The sequence below is a fragment of the Narcine bancroftii genome, chromosome 6 (genome assembly GCF_036971445.1).
Source record: "Narcine bancroftii isolate sNarBan1 chromosome 6, sNarBan1.hap1, whole genome shotgun sequence".
Classification (NCBI taxonomy): domain Eukaryota; kingdom Metazoa; phylum Chordata; class Chondrichthyes; order Torpediniformes; family Narcinidae; genus Narcine; species Narcine bancroftii.
This window is the reverse complement of record NC_091474.1, coordinates 234,588,863-234,612,521: the sequence shown is the minus strand read 5'-3', so window position 1 is coordinate 234,612,521 and position 23,659 is coordinate 234,588,863. Positions and strand designations below refer to the sequence as shown.

The following is a 23,659-nucleotide window of genomic DNA, read 5'->3' as shown; positions in this document are numbered from 1 at the left end:
CAATGAACAAGGTACACATTAACCTATATTATTAAATGGAAAAAAGAAAAAGAGGAAAATAAAATATTCCTAAACTAAGAATCAAACCCCCACCCTATGAGGACTGCTGGCAAAGTTAAGGAGTTCACTACTCAATAATAATTATGAGATCATGAATAAATAAACCAAAGATGATTACTATCCAAGCTTTGAAAGTAATTGAGAAAAGAACCCCAAAGAGAAAGAAAGTTAAGATCCTTCTTCTGGCTCTCTATCCCGTGGGTAATGATGGTTCCTTTCAGTCAGCATGTGGGGTTTGATCTGTGCGTCCTGGAGTGGCTGTGCAGGCAGATCCTTGACAAACACTGCTTGCACAAGCTTAGCAAGTGAGGTCTGGAGGGGCAACAGGGGCAGAAACTCTGTTATAGCACTTCCTGTGCTTTTCCTCTTTTGCCTCTTTCAACTTTTCCTCAGGAGTGTCCATGTATTGGAGTCGCTGGCCTCCTCGTTTTTAGGTACCACCGGACAGTTGGCCGTACGAGATGTCCTTGGGTAGTCTTCCGACAGACATTCTGACAGCATGTCCTGCCCAGCTCTGTTGGGCTGGCATCACCACTGTTGAAACTGCTGGCCTTCCGACTCGAGAAAAGACATTGCTATTGGAGACTTTGTCTCGCCAGGTGATCTTCATCAGAGAACGTAGGTGAAGCTGCTACCGTTGGTCAAGTTGACGTAAGTGACTCTGATATGGACACTACGGCTCACGTCCATAAACCAAGGCTGATATGACAACAGCACTTGGTGGCCAACCTGATGTTCTGTGACCAAACCCGATCTTTCAGCTGACCAAAGGCAAAGCAGGCCTTTCTGGTTCTTGACCCAATCTCTACATCTAAAGAAGCTGAGGATGTTATTGTGCTGCCCAGGAGGCCAAACTTGTTGGCAGCATTGAGACGAGTGTCTTCAATGAGGACAGTTGGTTCTTTGTATCTTGAGCCAGGGGCCGATTGGTACAAAACTTCCGTCTTTTTCAGGCTGATTGTCATTCCACAGCTGTTGGCGCACTGGCAAAGTGACGGGTGATCTCCTGTAAGTCTTCGAGAGAGTGGGCAACCAATGTAGAGTCATCAGAAAATTGTAGCTTGTGCACCACAATGTCCTTGACTTTTGATTTTGCTCTCAGTCTTGTGAGGTTGAGGAACCCGCCATCAGCACTCGTTTATAGGAAGACCCCTAATTTCTGGTCTGGTGTGGCACCCTGAACAACATCTATTGCAGTAGTAGAACACCTAGTTTTTTTTCTGGAGGTAGACATGCCATCATATCTGACTACCATTGAGTATGATTGGGAGGGACAGCATCTTTCCATCTCAGCCAAATATTTGCTGCGTCCTTCTACCAATGAGGGACGCAAAAGCCACTATGTGGGATTGTGGAAAAAGTCAATATTAAATCTATAAGCCCACTCGCTCCAAATATAACAATGAAAGGGCTAGGGGTCAAGTCAATATTAAGAACTAACGATAAGGTGTGAAATACCCCTCACCAGAAATTAAAGAGAGAAGGATATAGCCAAAACATATGAATCAAAGTATCTTCCTCAGATATGCATTTATCACATTTAGTGGAAATATTAGGATAAAATTTAGCTAACTGAACCTTAGAAAAGTGTGCTCGATGGACTACTTTAAATTGAATTAATGAATGCCTTGCACAAAGAGAATCTGAGTGAACATGTTTCAAAATGGAATCCTGTGTAGTTTCGGCAAATGGTTGTTGAAAATCTAGTTTCCATATTTTCTTAATACTGTTCCGGGAACTATCCCTAGGTCTTGAAAGTAGTTCATAAAGGGCAGAAAGCAATCCTTTATGATTAGGTTTAAAAAAAATTTCCAAATAAGGTTAAGATCTAAATTCTGATGAAGCTTCAACCTTGAAGAATTTAAGAAGCTCCAATTCTGTAAGTAACAAAAAAAGTGATGTTTAGGTATTTTAAATTTAGATAATTGTTCAAAAGAAGCAAAATTTTGGTCAATATATAGATCTAGAAAAGATCGGAAACCCAATATTAGCCACTGAGTATAACCGATATCTTGGACCAAAGGTTATGTAGAATGGAGCTAACCAATGGTAACCAAAATGTTTTCTAAATTAAGTCTGTCTGACTACCAAATTATCAGTTAATTTAGAAGCCAAAAAAGGCAAGGGTGCTCCAAGTATTGAAAGGAGAAAATACCTTTTAATAGACTTAATCTCCAAATCAATCCATCTTGAAGCACCTTGGTATTCATTATGATGAATCCAAATAGCAATAGATCTCGTTTTCGCTGCAGGGTAATAAAAATCTAAAATTAGGTAATGCCAAACTTTCATTTTTTTTGTTATTTTGGAGGAATTTTTTTTGAGGCGGGGTGCTTGTTTTTCCAATATTCTAATACTCTAATAAAATCTGAAATGTGCACTTTAATCACATGTGCATTGACTGATTACAAATTTAAAACTGGAGCACAGGGGCAAATAAAGAGGAAAAAAAAGTGTCTTTCTTCCAAACATTATAGACAGCACTGTAGATATACTTTCTGCTTCCACTACCTCTCATGGCTGCATTCTCCAGACGCCACTTTTTAATATTTCCTTTATATTTCCACACCACACCTTAAAGTGATAGCCTCTTGTATTTGATTTTTCCAACCTGGAAAAAAAAAGACTATCTATCCTATCTATGTCCTTCAGCTTCTGACACTCCAAAAAATAACCAGCTTAAGTTTGTCTTATGTGTTCTTGCACCTAAAGCTTTCTAATCTAGAACAACTTCTCCCTCTCCAAAACTTCCACACCTTACCTGTAATACTCCAAATATGTCCTAATCAAAGTTTTGTACATCGATGTGACTTTTATATTCAGCATTCGAATTCACGAAGACAAATATACCAAACATCACCTTTACCACCCCATCTACTTGTGTTGCCACATGCAGGAATCGGTTGGCTTGCATCCCAAGATTCCTCTGTGTATCATTGTTCCTAAGGGTCCTGCCATTTACTAAATAATTTTCTCTTACTGTTGCTCTCCCCTTGCACGTCCAGATTAAACACCATCTGCCATTTCTCTGCCCATATTTCTACTGATCATTGTCCCTGCTGAATTTTAAATTTAAATTTAGACAGAATGGTAAACAGGCCCTTTTGATCCATGAGGCCATGCCACCCAATGGACCTGCAATCTCCAGTACCTTTTGAAGGGTGGGAGAAAACCGAAGCATCTGGAGGAAACCTATACAGATATGGAGAGAACATACAAATATCTTGCAGACAGCGCCGGATTCAAGCTCTAGTTGCTGGGACTGTAACAGCGTTGCACTAACCTCTCTGCTAACTGTGCCACCCTCATTCCTTGCCAACCTTCCATACTATTCAGATTTTGGAAAAAAAATGTATTTCCCGCAAAGATGAACAGCAGGAACCAGGAGTCTGATTGCAGGTTTAGAATTAATTGACAATTCTATTTATAAATCAAGAACCAAATGCTGAAACTTCATGAAGTTGGCTTATGCACCACACAAAGAAGAAAAAAGTAAGACACGAAAGTCTGCAGACAAGGTAAACTCCAGACCCAAGCGATTATGGATTCTGTGATCTAGAGCTAAAAACATTTTGGTGGAGGAATTCAGCAGGTTGATCAGCGACAGTGGTGGAGGGAAGGATTGGTGAAGGGTTTTGACTCATTTCTGAGCCTCTACTGTTGCAGCTTGACCTGCTGGATCCCTCCAGCAGGTTGTTTTTTTTGCCCCTGCAATAATGAGCCACATGATAAATTGATGAAAGCTGAGTAAAAAAAAAAATTTAGATGATAAAAATCCTTGGAGTCCCAAACCCTATCCTAGTACAAGTTCATTACTTTTTTATTATGTTACTACATAATCTGAGAATATGCAACCATTATTATTGTTATAGGGGGGGGTTGGGGATAGGGAGGGATTTTTTTTGTAGTTTGAACTGATTTGCTTCAATGTGACAAATGTATAAAGATGCAAAAAAGTTGAGAATGGCTGGGTTAGTCTATAGACATTAAGGCCACATTTTATAAGGAAAGCAAATTTCCATCAGTGAACTTGGATGGGTTTTTACAACAATCTGTTAATTTTAGTGGTCACCATTTACTGATAGCAACAGCCTTTTATTCCAAAAATTATTGGTTGCTGTTGTAGTAGGGGGCTGAACTCGTGTTCATCTTCCTTGTCTGTACTTTGTAATCTCAGGGCCAAGTACAGTGGATTAGCAGTGGATCAGTGAAAAAGATGGAAAATTTCACTGGGATGTTGTGAAATTTAATCTATATTGTATCAAAAGATTGGTCAAGCAGCCAACAATCTGGCTTTCCACCTCCAATGTAAATGTTGCGCTGTGTTGACTCAAGTTGCTCACCACACACTAGGTGCGCCTATTTATTAAGCAAACGGACAGTCGCAAGCTCATTGAACTGCAAATGCAGATATTAGGCCAAGTTGCAAGGACCTGCCTGTATACCATAAAGATTGAAGCAGTCTGTTGTGGTTAATTTGAACATGCACCTTTTCTCTTGGTGTTTCTCCAAGCCTCAGAGTATTGATTTGGATTTCACTGCTGCCATGAGTGAGACAAGATAAAATAGCACTATTCGAAGAGGATCTGGATGAATGATTAAAAATAAGAAAAATCTTAAGAACAAACCAATAAGATTAGAATGAAAGTGCTGGAGAAACTCAGCAGGTCATGTAGCTGTTGAGTTCATTCATTATTAAACAACAATCACAGTTATGTCGGGAAAACCGTGGGAAATATTAACATAATTACTGCCCGTGTGGTCATTCACATTAAGTGCCTTTTTTAGACTGCAAGTACCTGAGTGCGACAGGTCCCAGTTGCAGTCGAGCGAATGACCATCAATGAATTTTTCCGGTACGATTTACACTGCAGGCTTCCTCCAAAAAGTTGTAGGGCTCCTGCAGGATAAATTGCGGAGCAGGAATTGGTGGCCTCAAAATTCCTGCACATTCCATTTTAGTCTGCCTGTGTAGCAGCAAAATTCCTGGATTTTGTGGTTACACGACTGCGGTCTAAAAAACCATTAGTGTTTGCAGACTCCCCTGTTTAATTTGATGAAGGTTAGGGGTTTTTCTCGGTGCTGGCACTGTTGGTCAAACTTTTTTTCTATGCTGCAAGATTCTAAGTATTTTCTCTTTTAGGGAAATGAAAGGATATATTTTCCTTTCACTGGAGTAATATAATTTTTATATTATTACTGTCTACAGGCAGAATTGCATACAAAATTGGAGTAGAACTGATTGTGACTTCAGCTCCTCGTTGAAGATAACCTTTAATGGTTGGAAACGAGCTACTTCTGCTTTAAAACTATTCAAAAGTTTCTGCTTCCATTGCTCTTTCTAAATCATAATTCTCAAAAATATTTCTGGCCTCAATTCTGTTTTAAATCTGCCATAATTTTAAACAGAAACCCCCCCCCAGGCCACCATTCTAGACATGAGAACATTTTCAACTTCTTGACAATATTCAGAGCTCCCCATCTGCTTCCAAAGGATTTCCATTGTTTGAGTACCCAAGGAAAGCAAAGCGGACCTGCCTCAACAACCATTGGCCAGTGGCACTGGTGTCCATTATTATTAAGTACCCAAGGTTGGTAAAGGAGCCCTCTACTTCGAGAAGGGCCCGGACCCACTTCATTTCACTTGCCAACAGCAGATGCCATCTTGCTGGCCCTCCACTCTGCGTGAGATCACTTGGGCCACAGGAACATCTACATCAAACTGTTGTTCTTTAGGAAGCAGCTTTGAATATGTGATTACAGACACAATGATAATTAAAAGATTTATAACAAACATGTACATCAGGCTGCAAGAGAAAGAAAATGATGAAATAAGCTATAAACCCAAACAAAAGTGGGGGCAAGATAAAAAATGAAATATGGGAAAAACTATGCTCCGGAACTATGAGAAATATAATAAATACGAGGTTACGCATGATACAATATAATTGGTTACACAGGCTATATATCACGCCCCAAAAGTTAAATAAATGGGACCCAACAGTAGCAGATAAATGTTTTCGCTGTAAGAAGGAAATGGGAACAACAGTACATGCAATTTGGGCATGTGAGAAAGTGAAAAAGTTTTGGGAAGATCTAAATCAGGTATTAAATAAAATCACAAAAAGCAACATACCAAAAAATCCAGAGATCTTTCTTCTAAGTAATATAAGAAGTAAAGAATTAGGCCTCAAACTGGATGAAGCACAAAAAAGATTTATTATGATAGCCTTAGCTGTAGCAAAAAAATGTATAATGGAAATCAGAAGAAAGCCTGAGAGTATAGCAGTGGTACATGGAAATGAATAAATGTATTCCATTGGAAAAAATAACATCTAATTTAAAAAATAAAGTCACATTATTTGAACAAATTTGGGAACCGTACATGGAACACAACAGAGAGGGCCTACCGTGGACCTCCACCCCCTAAAATGATAGAATGAGAAGAAGACGAAATGAACTGATCCAGTGTGTAAGAGTAGATGACACAATTTTCTTGTTTATTTTCATTGTGTGATGACATTGTTTAATGGGTTTATTGTATTGTATATGTTGAAAGTTTAGTGGGTTTGGAGGGGGGTGGGAAGGAGGGAGGGAAAGGGGAGAAAATGACACTGTGTATATTCAAAAGGGAAATGTTTGTGTGTATTTTGGTTAATATGGTTCATAGTGCGAAAAATAATTTTTTCTTAAAAACTGTTGTTCTTTGACCACATCTTGGTATTCTACACCATCATAACCAGTAAAACATGATCAATCTAAGAGATCTGAGACTCTAAATGACCTTCTGCAATTGGATCCTCGACTTCCTCATCAGCAATCCCAACTCAGCAACATCACCTCCTCCACACTGACCATCGACACGGGTATCTTGAGGCTGCATGCTTAGTCCCGTACTCCTTGTACACTCACGACTGCATAGCCAAGTTCTGCTCCAGCGCAATCAACAAATGTGCTGATGCCATTTACCTTTGTTGGCAGCATCACTGAAAATTATGAATCCGAATGGAGATCAAGAAACCGATTGGGTTCAGAGCAACAGCCTTGATTTCAATGTCACCAAGAAGAATTTGTTGATTTTAGGAAGGAGAAGCTGAGGGTCATGTACCTCTCTGTATTGATGGGACAGAAGTGTGGAGGTTTATATCATGTAATAGTCGATCACATGTAATAGTTGACCTCCCTTTTTTTGACACCAACCACATGCCCATCCAAGCTCCTGAGGCCATGACCGTGGTCCTTGCCTTGGCCACCTGCCCAATGGAGTTCCCATTGCCTCAGCCGCCTGCCTACAGGAGCTCCCGATGCCATGACCGCAAACCCTCAACCAACTGCCCATCCACTGGAGCTCTTGATGCCCTGACCTAGCTCCCCCGCCCAAACTCCCAATGCTCTGGCCACAGACTCTCTCCTAGGCCCCAGCCTCTCACTCATCCAAGTTCCTGATGCTCCGACCACTGATCCTTGCCCCAGCCACCCACCCATCCGAGTTTCCAAGTCCCCGAACGCAGACTTACTACCCAATCCCGGACCAAATTTGACCCAGAAAATTATTCCAAAAAAACAATTGCATGAGTGTATACAGTAAACTTCGATTTTCTTGGAGTTCATATTTCAGATCTCCCCCAGCACATCAAGGCAACCGTAAAGAATGCACACCAACGCTTTTACTTTTGAAGAAATCTGAGGAGATTTAGCATGTTGTCGGATACTCTTATCGAACTTCTATGGGTGCTGACTGGTTGCATCAATGCCTGATTTGGGCATTCGACTGCCCAGGTACACACAGTAGGCCGCAAACGTAATCAGATCCATCGGAGGCTCTGATTCCCATCCATTGTAATTCTCTCCGTGAAGAGCTGCTTCAAGAAGGCAACCAACATCATAAAGGACCCCCATCACTCTGGAAATAACCTCTTCGTCCTGCTAACTTTGGGAAGAAAGAAGCCTGAGAATCAGCACCTCTAGGTTCAGGAATAATCTCTTTCCAACTGGAGCTTGAACCTTCCCTTGGTACACTAATCATGGATTGCTCTGGCATCACATTAGCACTATTGCTGTCATTTTTTTACACTGGGATATCTGAATATCTATTGCCTTTTTTTTTATACTTTTTTTAAATGACCTGTGTATACTTTTTGATAGAAAGTATCTGTTTACTGAAGCAAATAAGAATTTCAGTGCAAATGAGCATTGTACCATGGATATGACAATAAACTTGTTATTACATTCCCATAATCTACCCCATGTTCTACCAAGCAGGCAATTTGCAGTGGCCATTTACGATTCAGCATTCCTTTATTGACATGTCGTAAAAACAGTGCAATGTTTCACGGAATTTGCTTTTGTCTGCTGTAAGGCAGACAAATTCGCCATCAGCAAAAACTGCGGGAAGTGCCTCTTTCAGTCGGAGAAAGAGAAGCAAAAGAGAGTATGTCTTTCTGGATAGCATTTATAGTTCTGGAGATTTGTTCCATTTTCAATTGCCACACTAGTACTCTGTGATCTCTCACCTAATTCTTCGTATCTTTGTTTAGTTCTCATTATTTATTTTTCTGTTCTGAAAGTCTTCATGGTGTTGAAGCTTATTATTAAGTAATAACCTCCTTTTATCCTCTGAACGTAAATCTTTTTCCATATCAGTTATCTCCTTTTCTAATTGATCCAATTCCCTCATATAGTTTTTCTTTATTTTAAAGGTACAATTTATAATTTGTCCCCTCAAATAAGCTTTCAATGTATTTCCAAATGACAACTTGTCAGTTACTGAATGCAAGTTCAGATCACAAAACAATCGAATTTGCTCTCTTACAAAAGCACAAAAATCTGACCTTTTTAAAAGTAAACTATTTAATCTACATCCAGAAACTGGTTTCTCTTTATCAGGCATTTCAATCTGTAACAATAATGAGGCTGCTTTCTTAAGACACCACCTCTTGTAGATGTCCTCGATGGAGTGAAGAATGATAGCCATGGTAGCGCTGGCTGAGTTCACAACTCTAGTTTTTTCCTGTCCCTTGCATTGGCACCTCCATACTAGACAATGATCCAACCAGTCAAAATGATCTTTGCAGTACACCTGTAAAAATTTGCAAGTCTTTGGTGACATCCCCAAGCTCCTGGCAAACCTTCTGAATCTTATTCATGATTGCATTGACAAGGAGGCCCCAGAATAGATCTTTATAGATGCTTACACCCAGGAATTTTGAGTTTTTAAACTCTTTCCACTTCTTGATGAGGATTGGTTTGTGTTCTCCTACTTTCCCCACTTCCTGAAGTCCACAATCAGTTCCATGATTTTTCTAACGTTGAGTGCAAGGTTGTTGTTGTGACACCATTCAACTAGCTGCTCTAACTGGCTCCTGTATGCTTCCTCATTGCTGTCATTGGCAAATTTGTAGATGTCATTTGAATTGTGCCTTACCCCACAGTCATGGGTGTAGAGAGAGTAGAGCAGTGGCCTAAACACGCATCTTTGAGGTGCACCCGTGTTGATTGTCAGTGAGGAAGAGAAGTTATTACTGATATGCACTGATGGTGGTCTTCACCATGAGTCCCTTCAGCCCATCTGGTCCACACCAAGCTATTTTTCCATTTCATCCCATTGAGGAGGGAGATGCAGATGCCCAGGTTTTAGAGCTGTTGACCAGTACTCAGGGTATGGTGGTGTTGAAGCTGAGCTGTAGTCAATGAAGAATAGCCTGATGTAGGTGAGTGGAGAGCCAGTGAAATTGCATCTGCTGGGTGCTGTCTTACCTGACTATTTGCAACTATTTATGATGAACATCTTATTTTCTTGGCAAATATGTTAATTGTAAGTTTAAATAAAGTGCTAATGGGTGCAGGAACTGCAATTTTAGCTCTTGGGATTCAATTCTATTCTGAATTGAATTGTGATAGTTGAATATTCCATCATTCAAGAGATTGTTGCTGGGAAGGGTGCCAGTTGGATTTTGCCAAAAGGATAGTTGGCAAGCCAAATTGGCAGTTTTGTCTTCCTATCGTCGTGACTGCATTGTTCTCAAGCATTTTTGATCATTTCCCTTGAGTAACTATGGTTCAACATTTAGATTATTTAAAACCACTTAATTGCTCAAAATGTAATCGCCATTCTCAACCTAAGCACATTTGTGCATCTTTGTCTCACCTTTTAAACCCGCTAGGGGCCTGATTCCTATAGTCCTTGTAAATTCATAAAGTCATGAGAGGCATAGAATTGTTAAATGGTCGGGCTTTTTTCCAGGGTAATATGAGAAAGGTGAGATGGGGGGAATTTTTACATGGACTTGCGAGGTACAAATTTCACACAGGGAAAGGTAGGTACATGACACAGACTACCAGAGGAAGCGATAGAGGTGGGGGCATTTACAATCAAAATTCAAATACTGAATACAGGAGTTGGGATGTGATGTTGAAGTTGTATAAGACATTAGTGAGGTCAAATTTGGTGTATTGTGTGCAGTTTTGCTCATCTGTCTACAAGAAAGATATCAATAATATTGAGAGAATACCGAGAAAATTTACAACCACGTTGCCAAGGTTCGACGAGCTGAGTTACGGGGAAAGATTAAATAAGTTAGGACTTTATTCCCTAAAATGTAGGAGCTTTGACAGAAGTATGCAAACTGATGAGGGGTATAGATAGGGTAAATGTAAGCAGGCATTTTTCATTGAAGTTAAGTGAAACAAGGTTGAGGGTGAAAGGATTAAGGGGAGCTTCTTCACGCAAAGGTGGCGAATGTGGGTTCAATTTTTGTCATTTATGGAGGATTGGATAGGTACATGGATGGGAGGGCTATGTCTGGATGTAGATCAATGGGATGAAATGGAAAAATAGCTTGGTGTGGACCAGATGGGCTGAAGGGCCTGTTTCTGTGCTGTGGTGTTCTCTGGTTCTCCAACATTTAAGAAACATTGAGAGAGATACATGGGTAGGATAAAGATGAGAAGGACATGGGCCTAATGCAGACAAATAGGACAAGCTTAGGTAGACAGGCTTCATTGACATGGTCAAGTTGGGCTGAAGAGCCTGTGTCCCTGCTGTAAAAGTGCATGACCTGACAAATGAATAAATCATAGCTGCACTGCACACAAAAGTGCTGGAAACATTCAGCAGGTCATAGCTGTGTTCATTTGCCTGACCATTACCTATGGAGCCCAAGTTCTACCAAAGGTTCGATTATAGGTAGAAAAGGTTGGAAAATTCCTCATCTCCTCCCACTTCTCCACTGTTGCTGCTTTGGACCCAGGGTGGCTGAGTAAAGTTACCAGAGGAGGTGTAACTGAGCAATTTTCTTCGTGAAATGTGCAGCGTGAGGTTGCTTGTAGATACTTTGGGTTAAAGCTTTGAATAAAGAAGCAGGATAGCTTTGGACCTGAACAAAAAGTGAGGATTATGTGTAACAAAGAAGCAGCCCTTAACCTGTTCTCCAACTGAGCTATTTCTGGATTTGTCATTATAGGTTAAAGGAGGATTATTTCTGACATCATGGAATGATAGGATTACATTGAAGTAAATATTATTAAGACAGACTTGTTAACCCTTTGCATTAAAGCAGCAACAAAAATAAATGCGAAGTTTTTTTAAAAACTGTCAGAATTTGAATTAAGCTCTTCATTCTCCAAGAAAACATGTCCTGAGTAAAAGGGAATAGTACACGTATTAAAACAGGGAGCCTTCTTCCCTGGACTGTTTTTTAAAAAATTACAGGCACAGTAATATTTCTTACCCTCTGCCAATCCATATGTCCTAATTTATCTTGTTATTTAGTCTGCCAGAGCACTGTCTAAACTCATGTGCCCATAATCTGTGCTACAGAGCTTAAGCTATGCATAAAACAAATTTAAAGAGATTTTTTGGTACATTTATGGTGATGGGGGACATGGTACCCTAAAAAGTAATTAATTGTGGCTATCCAAGAGTTTAACCCAACATTTATGTTAATGTATCACTTCCAGGTTTCCCACCTAAAATACTAGATATCTGGAGAGCTGTGGTCAACAGAATAATAAACACCCTCTGTCTGGTCACACCATTTGCAGGAAAGTACTTGATATCTCAAAGCCACGTGCTCCCTGTAGGGTCATGCCTCTTGCTCAGTCACAGTCACCCAATGTCTTCATCCATCCATGCATTATTCACCATAGTTCTTCGTTGCAGGGTTGTTGCTTTTCCTCCTCTTCAGACGAATGAGAACATCAGAATGCAGAAGACAAGGAAGAGGCCAATAACTGGAAGTGACCTTCCGGCCAATATTTCCATACAACCATTTGTGAGAAGTTGTGATAGGCACCTCCCACGCAGACTTTATATTGGGGCTGTCATGCGTGTCAAAGTGACCTAGTACAGTAAAACCCCTGGTATCCAGCAGCTATGGGGATTTGTAGATGCCGGATAAGTGAATTTTCCAGTTGCTTGAGATGGAGTGTTGTGTAATTGGTGCCAATTTTAAACTTTTTAAAATTTTTTACTTATTTATTTTACTTTTTATTTGTCAGTTACTTGAAGCTGCCAGTTGCTTGAATTCCAAATAATGTGTGTGTGGTTTTTTTTTTAAACTATGGTTTGCTATATAGAATGAGGAGAAATTACCTAATAAGCCCTCACCTGCCTCCATACCCAAGCTGATCCATCAAGAGTTAACTTGATAAACGTTAGAACAGAGATGAGAAATTTCTTCATGCTGTAGATGGTAAATCTGTGGAATTTGTTGCCACTGATGGCTCTGGAGGCCAAGTCATTGGGTATATTTAAAATGGAGGTTGATAGATGCCTGATTAGCAAGGGTATCAAAGGTTATGGGGTGAAGGTGGGTTGTGAAGAAAAATGCTTCAGCCATGATTTGAATGGCAGAGCAGACTCAATGGGCTGAATCTTCTGATGTCTTATTGTCTAAACTCAGACAAAGCTGCACCACTTGACATCTGAAATCAAACACAATCTACTGGAGGAACTCAGCAGGTCAAACAGCATTAGTGGAAAAAATAGAATGGTCTCCGCTTTGAGCCAAAACATCATCAGGACTGATGCTTTGGCTCAATGTCTTATCTTTTTTGTCCCACTGATGTTGCTTGATCCGCTGAGTTCCTCCAGCAATTTGTGTTTGACTCCGATGCTTACATTTAGCCTATTGCAAAAGGCCTCAAACCAATATACAAAATGTTTTGGATTTTGTGCTTTAATTTTATGTGTGCATCCATATTCCTTTGGCCTGTCATATCTCACCTCTTACCATTTAAACAAAATTGTGATTCATCTCTCTCAGATCCGAAGCAGGAGCTCCCATATCTGCCTCCGCATTGAGCCTAATCTGCTTTGCTCTTGTCCTCTTGGAGCCTGACCACATTGCTTTGCTTGGAAAGATGGACTAAGTTATGATTTGATGTGCTTTACAACTGTTGTTAGCAAGTGGATATGTAGCTCTTCCTTCATCCAAGCTAAAATATTAAGTGAGATGGTAAGCCCCTCATGCAGATGCACTAACTTGCCAATCAGAGAGTAAATCTTTCCTCTGCTTCCAAACTTTCAGAAAAAAAGTACAGATCAAAAGCACTTCACCAAATAACTTGTAGTTTTTATGTGATAAATATAATTTTTTTTTGAAAACAAACAGTATGTTGGTCTGAAGATTTAGAACTCTCAATAATTCATCCTGGCGGTGATTTTTGGCTCCACAGTAGTTGATTTGAAGTTGCAAATGTATTTTTGATAATATCCTTCTTTCTTAGGGGTTAGGGGTAGCACGGGAGGGGGGAGGGGGGGGATTAAGGCCATATATACCACATGTATTTTTTTCTATATAATTCATTATCAATTGATAAATGTAATTGTGGTTTAATTTTTTTAATTAAACATTTTTTTTAAAAAACACATTACCTCCAATTCCATGGGCTTTCATCTACAAAATATCTTATGCAAAACATTGTTTTATTTTAGAAATTCATACTGACGTTCCCCAACCACCTTGTCACAGACTTCAAAAATCTGATTTAAAATAAAACATCTCTTTATGACATTTGAGGTAGGCAAGAAGATTCTGGACTTGTCAATGATGTCTGCACCTTGAAAGATGTTATATTTTAATTGAATTTAAAATGCTTAGTTTCCAGTTTTTCATGTGAAATGAACTTGGTCAAACATTGAGCAGGGGAGCTAATAAACATTAGGTAAGGCGATGTAAAAATGCATAACAGATGAAAAGGGAGGGGTTCCAGAGAACAGTTGATACAATTCCCAATATAAATAAACCTCATAAACTTGAACATTGATTTTTTCTAATTTAGGTACTGCCGTGCCCCCCTCCCCCAACCCACCTCCATCTGGTTTCACTCTTTCCACCTCTCTTTAGCCGTTTGTGTACTTTGCTCTCAAACTTCCACCTGCCCCCCTTACTGTCTCTCCATCTCCGACCTCTGTCCAAATCCTATCACTTTCTCCAACTTCTTACATATCATCTCCTTGTCACTTTAGTCTTGATGAAGGGTCTCGGCCCATAGGTTTGTCTGACCATTTCTATCTATGGATGCTAACTGACTGGAGTTTCTCCAGCAGCTCATTGCTTGACATATCATTCCCATGTTTGAAAATGAAAAGGGAATGAATGTCAATGCCAAAAGATTAATTAGCTTTAACTTCATTAGAAACTTAGTGGCGTCCATACTAACACAGAGAGGCCTTTTAAATTGAGAAGGGAGGTTCCAGCATATTCATAAATACTGCCAGTAGATATCGTTAATGGAAAGAGACAACTGGTGTTCTTTGTGGATACCATGGGCTGTTTGATTAGTTCAGATCCCTCCATTTAAAGGATCTTTCCAAAATGCAGGCAATATAACAAAGGGTTGGTTTACTTCTTGCTCTGGAAAGTCTGACTGGGGCTGTACATTGAACAGGGCCTAATTTCTCTGAACAATGTACTACAATATATGAATAATCTGTTGTGGCTTGAAAAGGAAAATTCTCATGGAATAGTGGTGTCAAATGGAGTGGCTGATGTCCAGTTTTAGGCCGGACAGTCAGGCTTTTGAGCCTTCTATCGTCTGTCTGGCGCCACGTCAAGTCTAAAGTTAATTTGTCCTCCATTTGAGGGTGTAGGCCCTATACCCCCAAATGGAAGACAAAATAAGGGGTAGAAATTAGCTGTGAATTTTGCAGCATCCTGGGGTCTGTAAGGCCGTTCACGGCCATGTTTCTTCTCGTGCGCATGTGCAAGTGCGGCTGGGACATGCGCGATGAGGGGGAAGTGTGATGGTGGTGCACAAAGTTCCAGCTGATGCATGCCTGATGAGGGGGAAGTTATGATGATGTACCAAGGTTCATGGCAGATAAGCTTCCCCTCTTCTTCCACACCCCCCCCCCCCCGCCCCCAAAATTCCTCTGTTTTGCAAAATTGGAAATGGCCACCCTATATACACATGATAATTACACACAGACACCTGGATATACATGCTCCATTATGTCTGTGGCAGAGTGGTTAACCGACAAGCTCTGTTTAAATTGAACCAGTGTCTGATTCCAGCTGGCACTCAGTGCTACGAATGTACATTGGCACAGCATACCGTGAGGTGCTCTAATGGTAAGTTCACCAATTTGTGCAGATGGGCACGGATGACCCACTATCAATTATTCAGCCGCAGCTGTCCTAAATCTGGCATCTGCCCTCAGGTTGCAAGCTTCCCTGACATAACTGTCCTAAGTTCCAAGGTAAAGCTGTGTATTTTGAAATGGATTTGAAGTATTTAATTACGGAGGGCGGACCAGTATAAATTTGCTTGTGTTTGGAGATCAGCAATGTAATTGTGTGACTTGCTGTTTGTCTGTTTAGTAGATGCTTTTCTTCCACCCCACCCCCCCCCCCCCACCCAAGTCCTAACCCTCCAGCCGACTCGCTCTGGAGTCCCAACAGTCACGCATTCCCAAATCTGAGCCTTTCCCTTGCACTGAAACCAAAAGCTCCAGGCAACACATAAATCACATATTTTAACCTTCCAGCTGTCAATGAAGTGACAAATTGAAATTACTGAAATGAATATTTTACCAATTGTCGTGCAACACCAACTGTCAATTTTAAATGCAAGTTATGGCACAGATGCTACTCAATTTATAAATTTTGTTTTGAAAATTAGTCGTGTGTATGTCAATACTGTTATGTGGTTAGGATTAGAGCACATGAATAGAGCTAAATAGTAATAAGTCAAATTGATTGTGAAGTTATTGACAGTCAGCCATAGATTTCCTTTCAGGGAAGCTACCAGAAATAGAAAAGGCTTAAGGAAGCGTTGTGCAATCCTACTGCAAATCAAGAACAGGATTACTATTTGTTGTGACAATGTAGAACTCTATATCAGAATTTATTGCCATGAACATGTCACAAAATGTGTTGTTTTATGGCACCAATTACAGTGCAAATATTCATGTAAAACCACACTTCAAAATAAATAAAAACAATTAAAAAAAAGACAAGATGAGGTCGTATCTGTGGTTCATTGTTCATTCAGAAATAGCAATATGGTAATCGAACTGTATCCTTGTGGTTAGATTTGGGTGCAAAACACAATCAGATGATCATAAACATTTCTAAATTTAGTTGTCCCTTAATAATACAGAACATTTTACAGGAACTAGGTATCTCTAAAGAGTACATGTTTAATTTTCAGGTAAATACATGGTCTATCAGGGGGAGACAACCTTTTTTTTCTAAATTTAGTTGTCCCTTAATAATACAGAACATTTTACAGGAACTAGGTATCTCTAAAGAGTACATGTTTAATTCTCAGGTAAATACATGGTCTATCAGGGGGAGACAACCTTTTTTTTCTAAATTTAGTTGTCCCTTTATAATACAGAACATTTTACAGGAACTAGGTATCTCCAAAGAGTACATGTTTAATTCTCAGGTAAATACATGGTCTATCAGGGGGAGACAACCTTTTTTTACTAAATTTAGTTGTCCCTTTATAATACAGAACATTTTACAGGAATGAGGTATCTCCAAAGAGTACATGTTTAATTCTCAGGTAAATACATGGTCTATCAGGGGTGGCCAACTTTTTTTTCTTCTAAATTTAGTTGTCCCTTAATAATACAGAACATTTTACAGGAACAAGGTATCTCCAAAGAGTGCATGTTTAATTCTCAGGTAAATACATGGTCTATCAGGGGTGGCCAACTTTTTTTTTTCTAAATTTAGTTGTCCCTTAATAATACAGAACATTTTACAGGAACTAGGTATCTCCAAAGAGTGCATGTTTAATTCTCAGGTAAATACATGGTCTATCAGGGGTGGCCAACTTTTTTTTTTCTAAATTTAGTTGTCCCTTAATAATACAGAACATTTTACAGGAACTAGGTATCTCCAAAGAGTGCATGTTTAATTCTCAGGTAAATACATGGTCTATCAGGGGTGGCCAACTTTTTTTTTTCTAAATTTAGTTGTCCCTTAATAATACAGAACATTTTACAGGAACTAGGTATCTCCAAAGAGTGCATGTTTAATTCTCAGGTAAATACATGGTCTATCAGGGGTGGCCAACTTTTTTTTTTCTAAATTTAGTTGTCCCTTAATAATACAGAACATTTTACAGGAACTAGGTATCTCTAAAGAGTACATGTTTAATTCTCAGGTAAATACATGGTCTATCAGGGGTGGCCAACTTTTTTTTTTCTAAATTTAGTTGTCCCTTAATAATACAGAACATTTTACAGGAACTAGGTATCTCCAAAGAGTGCATGTTTAATTCTCAGGTAAATACATGGTCTATCAGGGGTGGCCAACTTTTTTTTTTCTAAATTTAGTTGTCCCTTAATAATACAGAACATTTTACAGGAACTAGGTATCTCTAAAGAGTACATGTTTAATTCTCAGGTAAATACATGGTCTATCAGGGGGTGGACAACCTTTTTTTTTCTAAATTTAGTTGTCCCTTTATAATACAGAACATTTTACAGGAACTAGGTATCTCTAAAGAGTACATGTTTAATTCTCAGGTAAATACATGGTCTATCAGGGGGTGGACAACCTTTTTTTTTTCTAAATTTAGTTGTCCCTTTATAATACAGAACATTTTACAGGAACTAGGTATCTCCAAAGAGAACATGTTTAATTCTCAGGTAAATACATGGTCTATCAGGGGTGGACAACCTTTTAATTTTTAATTTAGACATACAGCATGGTAACAGGCCATTTGGCCCACGATTATATTACCGGTTAATTGAGCTGCACAGATTGTATATCTAAATTTAAAAATTAAAAGGTGTCCACCCCTGTGCTAGAGTAACTCAGTTGGTCGAGCAGTATCAGTGGGAGAAAAAGGTGCAGCTTAATCCACAGAGTTCTTCCAGAAGATTTTATTTTCTCCAAATTCCCGCATCAGCAGCCTCTTTAGTCGTATCGATGTACATTCCGACATGACTTGCAGTCAAGAGCAAGAGTGAACTAACCCAAGGCAACAACCTGGTAAATCTCCTCTATACCCTCTCCATAGCTTCTGTATCCTTCCTTTAATCAGTTCTGGTCACCTCATTATAGGAAGGATGTGGAAGCTATGGAGAGGGTGCAGAGGAGATATAGCAGGATGTTGCCTAGATTGGGAAACAAGGTTAGCAGAGCTTGGATTTCTTTTTAGAGCAAAGAAGAATGAGAGGTGACTTAAAAAAGGTTCTACAAGGTTCTGAGAGGCAGACAGCTAGTACTTTTAGCCCAGGTTGGGAGTAGCAAACACCAGGGGACATATCTACAAAGTGAAGTGAGGGAAGTTTATGGGAGACATCAGGGGTACGTTTTTTTTTAAACGCAGAGTTGTGGGTGCCTATCTGTGCAGTACCTCGCCCTCCACACTTGCAATCCACACAGGAGCTCCCCAAAGCTGTGTACTTCGTCCGTTATTCTATTTCCTTGATGGGGACTGGGTCGTGTTCCTCTGTCTTCCTCCTGAAGTCCACAGTCATCTCCTTGGTTTTGCTAATGTTGAGTGCAAGGTTGTTATCCTTACACCATTCAACGAACTGATCTATCTCCCTGCTGTATGCTTCCTCATTGCCATTTGTGATTCCTCTGACAACTGTGGTGTCATCGGCAAACTTGTGTGCCTGGCCACACAGTCATGGGTGTATAATGAGTAGAACAGTGGGCTAAGCATGCATCCTTGGGGTACACCTCTGTTGATAATCAGTGAGGAGTAGACGTTTCCAATTCGTACTGACTGGTCAAGTTGCAGATGGGGGGTACAAAGGCCTAGAGTTTGTAGCTTCTTGACCAGCACTGAGGGAATAATGGTATTGAAGGCCAAGCTGTAGTCGAAGAGCAGCCGTATGTATGAATTGCTGTTTTCGAGGTGATCCAGAGCTGAGGGGAGAACCAGCGATATTATATCTGCTGTGGAGCAATTGTGACGATGGGCAAATTGCAGTGGGTCCACATCTTTACTTAGGTATGTGTTAATTCTAGCCATATCCAGTATCTCAAAGTGGAAGTAAATATTACTTGGTGGTAGTTGTTGAGGCAGATCACACTACTCTTCTTGGGTACCAGGATGACTAAAGCCCTTTTAAAGCGGATGGGAACCTCTGACTGCAGCATTGAGAGGTTGAAAATGTCTGTGAACACTCTGGCTAGTTGGCTGTTGCAGATTTTCGGTACCCTTCCAGGTATGCGGTTAGGCTCCGATGCCTTCTGAGGGTTCATCCTCTTGAATGAAATTCTGATGTCGCCATCAGAGATAGGGATTGTAGTAGGTACTGTTTAGTGGTTCTTCTCAAAGCGGGCATAGAAGGTGTTCAGCTCATTGGATAGTGAACATCACGGCCATCTATGGTGTTCACCCTCACTTTGTAGGCTGTAATGGCTTGCACTCCCTGCCATAGCTGGTGTCTATCTGTCTCTGATATGTATTTGAATAGACAAGGTATCAAAGGTTTTAGGGAGAAGGCAGGGGAGTGGGGCTGAGTGGGAAAATGGATAGGCTGATGATGGAATGGCAGAGTGGACTCAACAGGCTGAATGGCCTATTTCTGCTCTATCAGAGTCTTGTGCGATAGCTCTCTGGAGAGGAAAGAGGGTGGATAGCTGAGGAGGATTTGGGAAGATAGGGAAGTGTCCTAATGGAAACCAGAGAACTCGATGTTAAAGCCATTCACTTGGAGATTGCCAGACTCTCCTCCAACTTACCCAGGCAATTAATGGCTGGTGAATCTAATAATAATGGTAAGGAAATTATTGGGATGGGGGCTGTATTAAGAAGCACTGGAGAAGCAAAAATTGAGAGGTAGGGCTTCAAGGAAATAGCCTTTTTCTCAAATTTAATTGAATTATTGAGGTGTTGTTTCAGTATGTTGAACAGGGTACAGTTAATGTATTCTTTGCAGTACACAAATGTGCAGGCGAAACTCAGTAGAACATGCAGTATATTTGGTCCACTTGTCTACTTCAGTAAGGACTTTAGCAATTTTTTTTACAGTTGTAAATTTAGACCCACAGCACGGTAACAGGCCCTTTCGTCCCACGACCCCGTACCACCCAATTGACCTATACCGCCGGTATGTTTTTGAAACCAGAGTACCCGGAGAAAACACACAAGACACGGGGAGAATGTTCAATCTCCTTACAGACAGCGCTGGAATTGAACCCCGATCACTGGCACTGTAACAGCATTATGCTAACTGCTATACCAGCTGTGCTACCCTTATCTCATATGAAGTCCATTCCAAAAATTTAGAGGCTGTAGGATTTATAGTGGTCTGACATTGGATCTGAAATTGGCTCAGCATTAAGAGGTAGAGGGTGCTGATCAAGGTTTGATTTTGTGATTGGAAGCCTGTGACTGAAGGGCTTGTTGCAAAACATGAATGCTCTGTGTATATGAGAATGCAGGATGACATGACAATTGGTGGAGTTGTGGATAGGAGGAGGGTAGTCTTTGAATACCAGAACAATATTGAGTTTATAAGATGTCAAGGCCTTGGCAGATGATTTTAATTCTGAAAAATATGAGGGGATACATTATAGGAAAAGTATTAAGAAGCAGACCAACTTGATGTAGAACACTACAGCACAGAAACAGGCCCTTCTAGTCTGTGCCAAACTATTTTTCTCCCACATCCCCCTGACCTGCACCCAGTCCATAGCCTTCCATATCCTTGTACCTGTCCAAATTCTTCTTAAGTGTTAAAATTGAGCCTGCATTCACAACTTCAGCTGGCAGCTCGTTCCATACTCCCACCACTCTTTGTGTGAAGTTTCCCCTAAACTTTTCCCCCTTCACCTGTAACCCATGTCCTCTGGTGTGTATCACATGAAGTCAACACTGGAGGATGAATTAGTTAAGAGAACTACCAGCTGTCTGCCTTCATGGGTCGAGGCAATACAAGAGCAAGGAGGTTTTGGTGCAACTTTAATTAGGCCTCTGCGACATGATGTGCTGTTTTGTTGATACACTATAGGAAGGACATCATTGCACTAGTGACCAAAGTGTGCAGAGGAAGAAAGCAGGTGCCTGAGATGGAGTGTTGCAACAAAGTGAAGAGATTAGATGGACTGGATTTTAATTAGACCTGAAAAGTTTGAAAAGGGACCTGATTAAGTTATACAAAGTTACAGGATGCATTGGGTAAATGTTGAGCAACTTTTCCCCTATTCAGAGTGCAAAACATCAAATTTCATGACTTGTTCGTGACCATAAATCCTGATTCCTAACTCTTTGGACTCCCATGCCTCAGATTTCAGGGACTACCGACTAGTGTATATACTTCATGTCCCCATTTTCCAGGACTGGTTTTATACCCAAGCACCAGCTGGTTTGTACTGGTGTTCATGTTGTAGTTTACCCATGGACCCAATCCAGCGTAAATATTACAAAAGGTATGACATGGCCAGAGTCCAAAGAGTTAAAGCAAGGGGGTAGGAGATTTCAAAGGAGCCCAAAGCATATTTTCACACTTAAGTGGTTGAAATGCACTGCTTGAGGATGGGGGTAAGAGAATCTTTTTCACAACTTTAAGGCAAAGTGGACATGATGGGAAATGGGATTCATGGCACTAGGTACATGATGGGCCAAAATGCCTGTTTCTGTGCTCTTTGTCCTGAGGAGAATTGCTTTAATGTGATTAAGATTGGGAAGAATCATTCCAAGAAGATGTTTGTGTGGAAATTGGATAACTAAATTTTGAACTTTCTATTCCATTGTTGTAGGTGACATTCATGGGCAGTACACAGACCTCCTGAGGTTGTTTGAATATGGAGGGTTTCCACCTGAAGCAAACTATTTGTTCTTGGGAGATTACGTAGATCGAGGGAAGCAGTCTCTAGAGACCATTTGCCTTCTCCTAGCATACAAGATCAAATACCCGGAAAACTTCTTCCTTTTGCGGGGAAATCATGAATGCGCCAGCATCAATCGCATCTATGGCTTCTACGATGAATGTGAGTATAATGTTACTTTGACTTAATTTGCTGTGGTCGCATCACCTCCAATTTTCAGTGATACATCGCCATAACAGGCCTTTCCAGCCCTTGAGCCCATAAACCCATGTGATCTATTTACCCTGTACATCTTTGGACTGTGGGTGGAAACCCATGCACGTCGTGAGGAGAGCAGGAAAACTCTTACAGACAATGTCGGATTCTAACCCAGGTTGTTGGCACTGCAATATTGTTACATCATCTACCATACCGTGTACAATATGAATTGCTCTTTTATCACGTCTGGAGAGGGGGTTCAAATAAAACAATGGAAAGTTTTTGTTGCTGCCCTAAAAATAAGATATTTGTATTTTTTCAATATCCATATTGTGCCTGTGCATTCTGAGTGGATCCAGGATACTAATTCCAATGCAACAGTTAACAGGCCAAATGTAAGCTTAATTTTTTTTTAAATTATTTAATTTTTGGAGATTTGTTAACCAATCTGAAGAAGGGTTTATGTAAAACTGGAAGTTCACTTATTTATGCCAGAAAGAAAACTAGAAAAATTTGACAAGTGACTCTGTAGGAGTTGATATTGTAGCCCCTCTCCCCACCCGATAAAAGCAGCAAACTCCTAAATGAGAGTGGGGCCAGATCCTACTGAACTACCCACTGCCTGAAGACTCTGCATTGTTTCTGGGCCGGATGCAGCACATCCATAATGGTTGGTCCTGATAGCAACAGGACTTGGGGTGGCATTGTGAAATGCCCACCCTCAACACCCCTATCAACTGGCAAAGGTGCAGATGGCGATATAAGACTGCCAATCATTTTCGTGATTTTTTTTTTAAATACCTTCTCTGGGAAAGTTATTTCCCCACACTCTATCACTCCATAGCTCCTAGTTCATTATCTTCTCCAGCATCTCTCAGTCTTTGTTGATGATATATATCTGTCATTTTGAACCTCCTGATTACTAATAGAACCTTCCCAATAATTAAATGTTCCTTGTGCTTTGCATCTCCTAACTAATTATCTTCTCTCCGCTCTAATTCTGACTCTTCAAAAGAATATGGTGCTTTTTTTTACCTTTCCTGTCCAATTTTGCTCTTGCTCTCTATACCTTGTGCCACCTTTCCACGGTCCTGCAACTTTGAGCTACCAGTATTCCTCCCACCCTCCCTGCTCCCTTGTTTCAAAAT

At 40.3% G+C, this 23,659-nt stretch overlaps 1 protein-coding gene across 1 annotated transcript in view; it reads left to right on the top strand.

Moving 5' to 3' along the window:
• The window catches only part of LOC138737380 (serine/threonine-protein phosphatase PP1-beta catalytic subunit-like), a 75,795-nt gene that overhangs the window by 24,881 nt on the left and 27,255 nt on the right, over positions 1 to 23,659 (top strand). Inside the window, 1 exon segment of the mRNA XM_069888126.1 lies at positions 22,245 to 22,475. Within this exon segment, the coding sequence (XP_069744227.1) occupies positions 22,245 to 22,475 (231 nt within the window).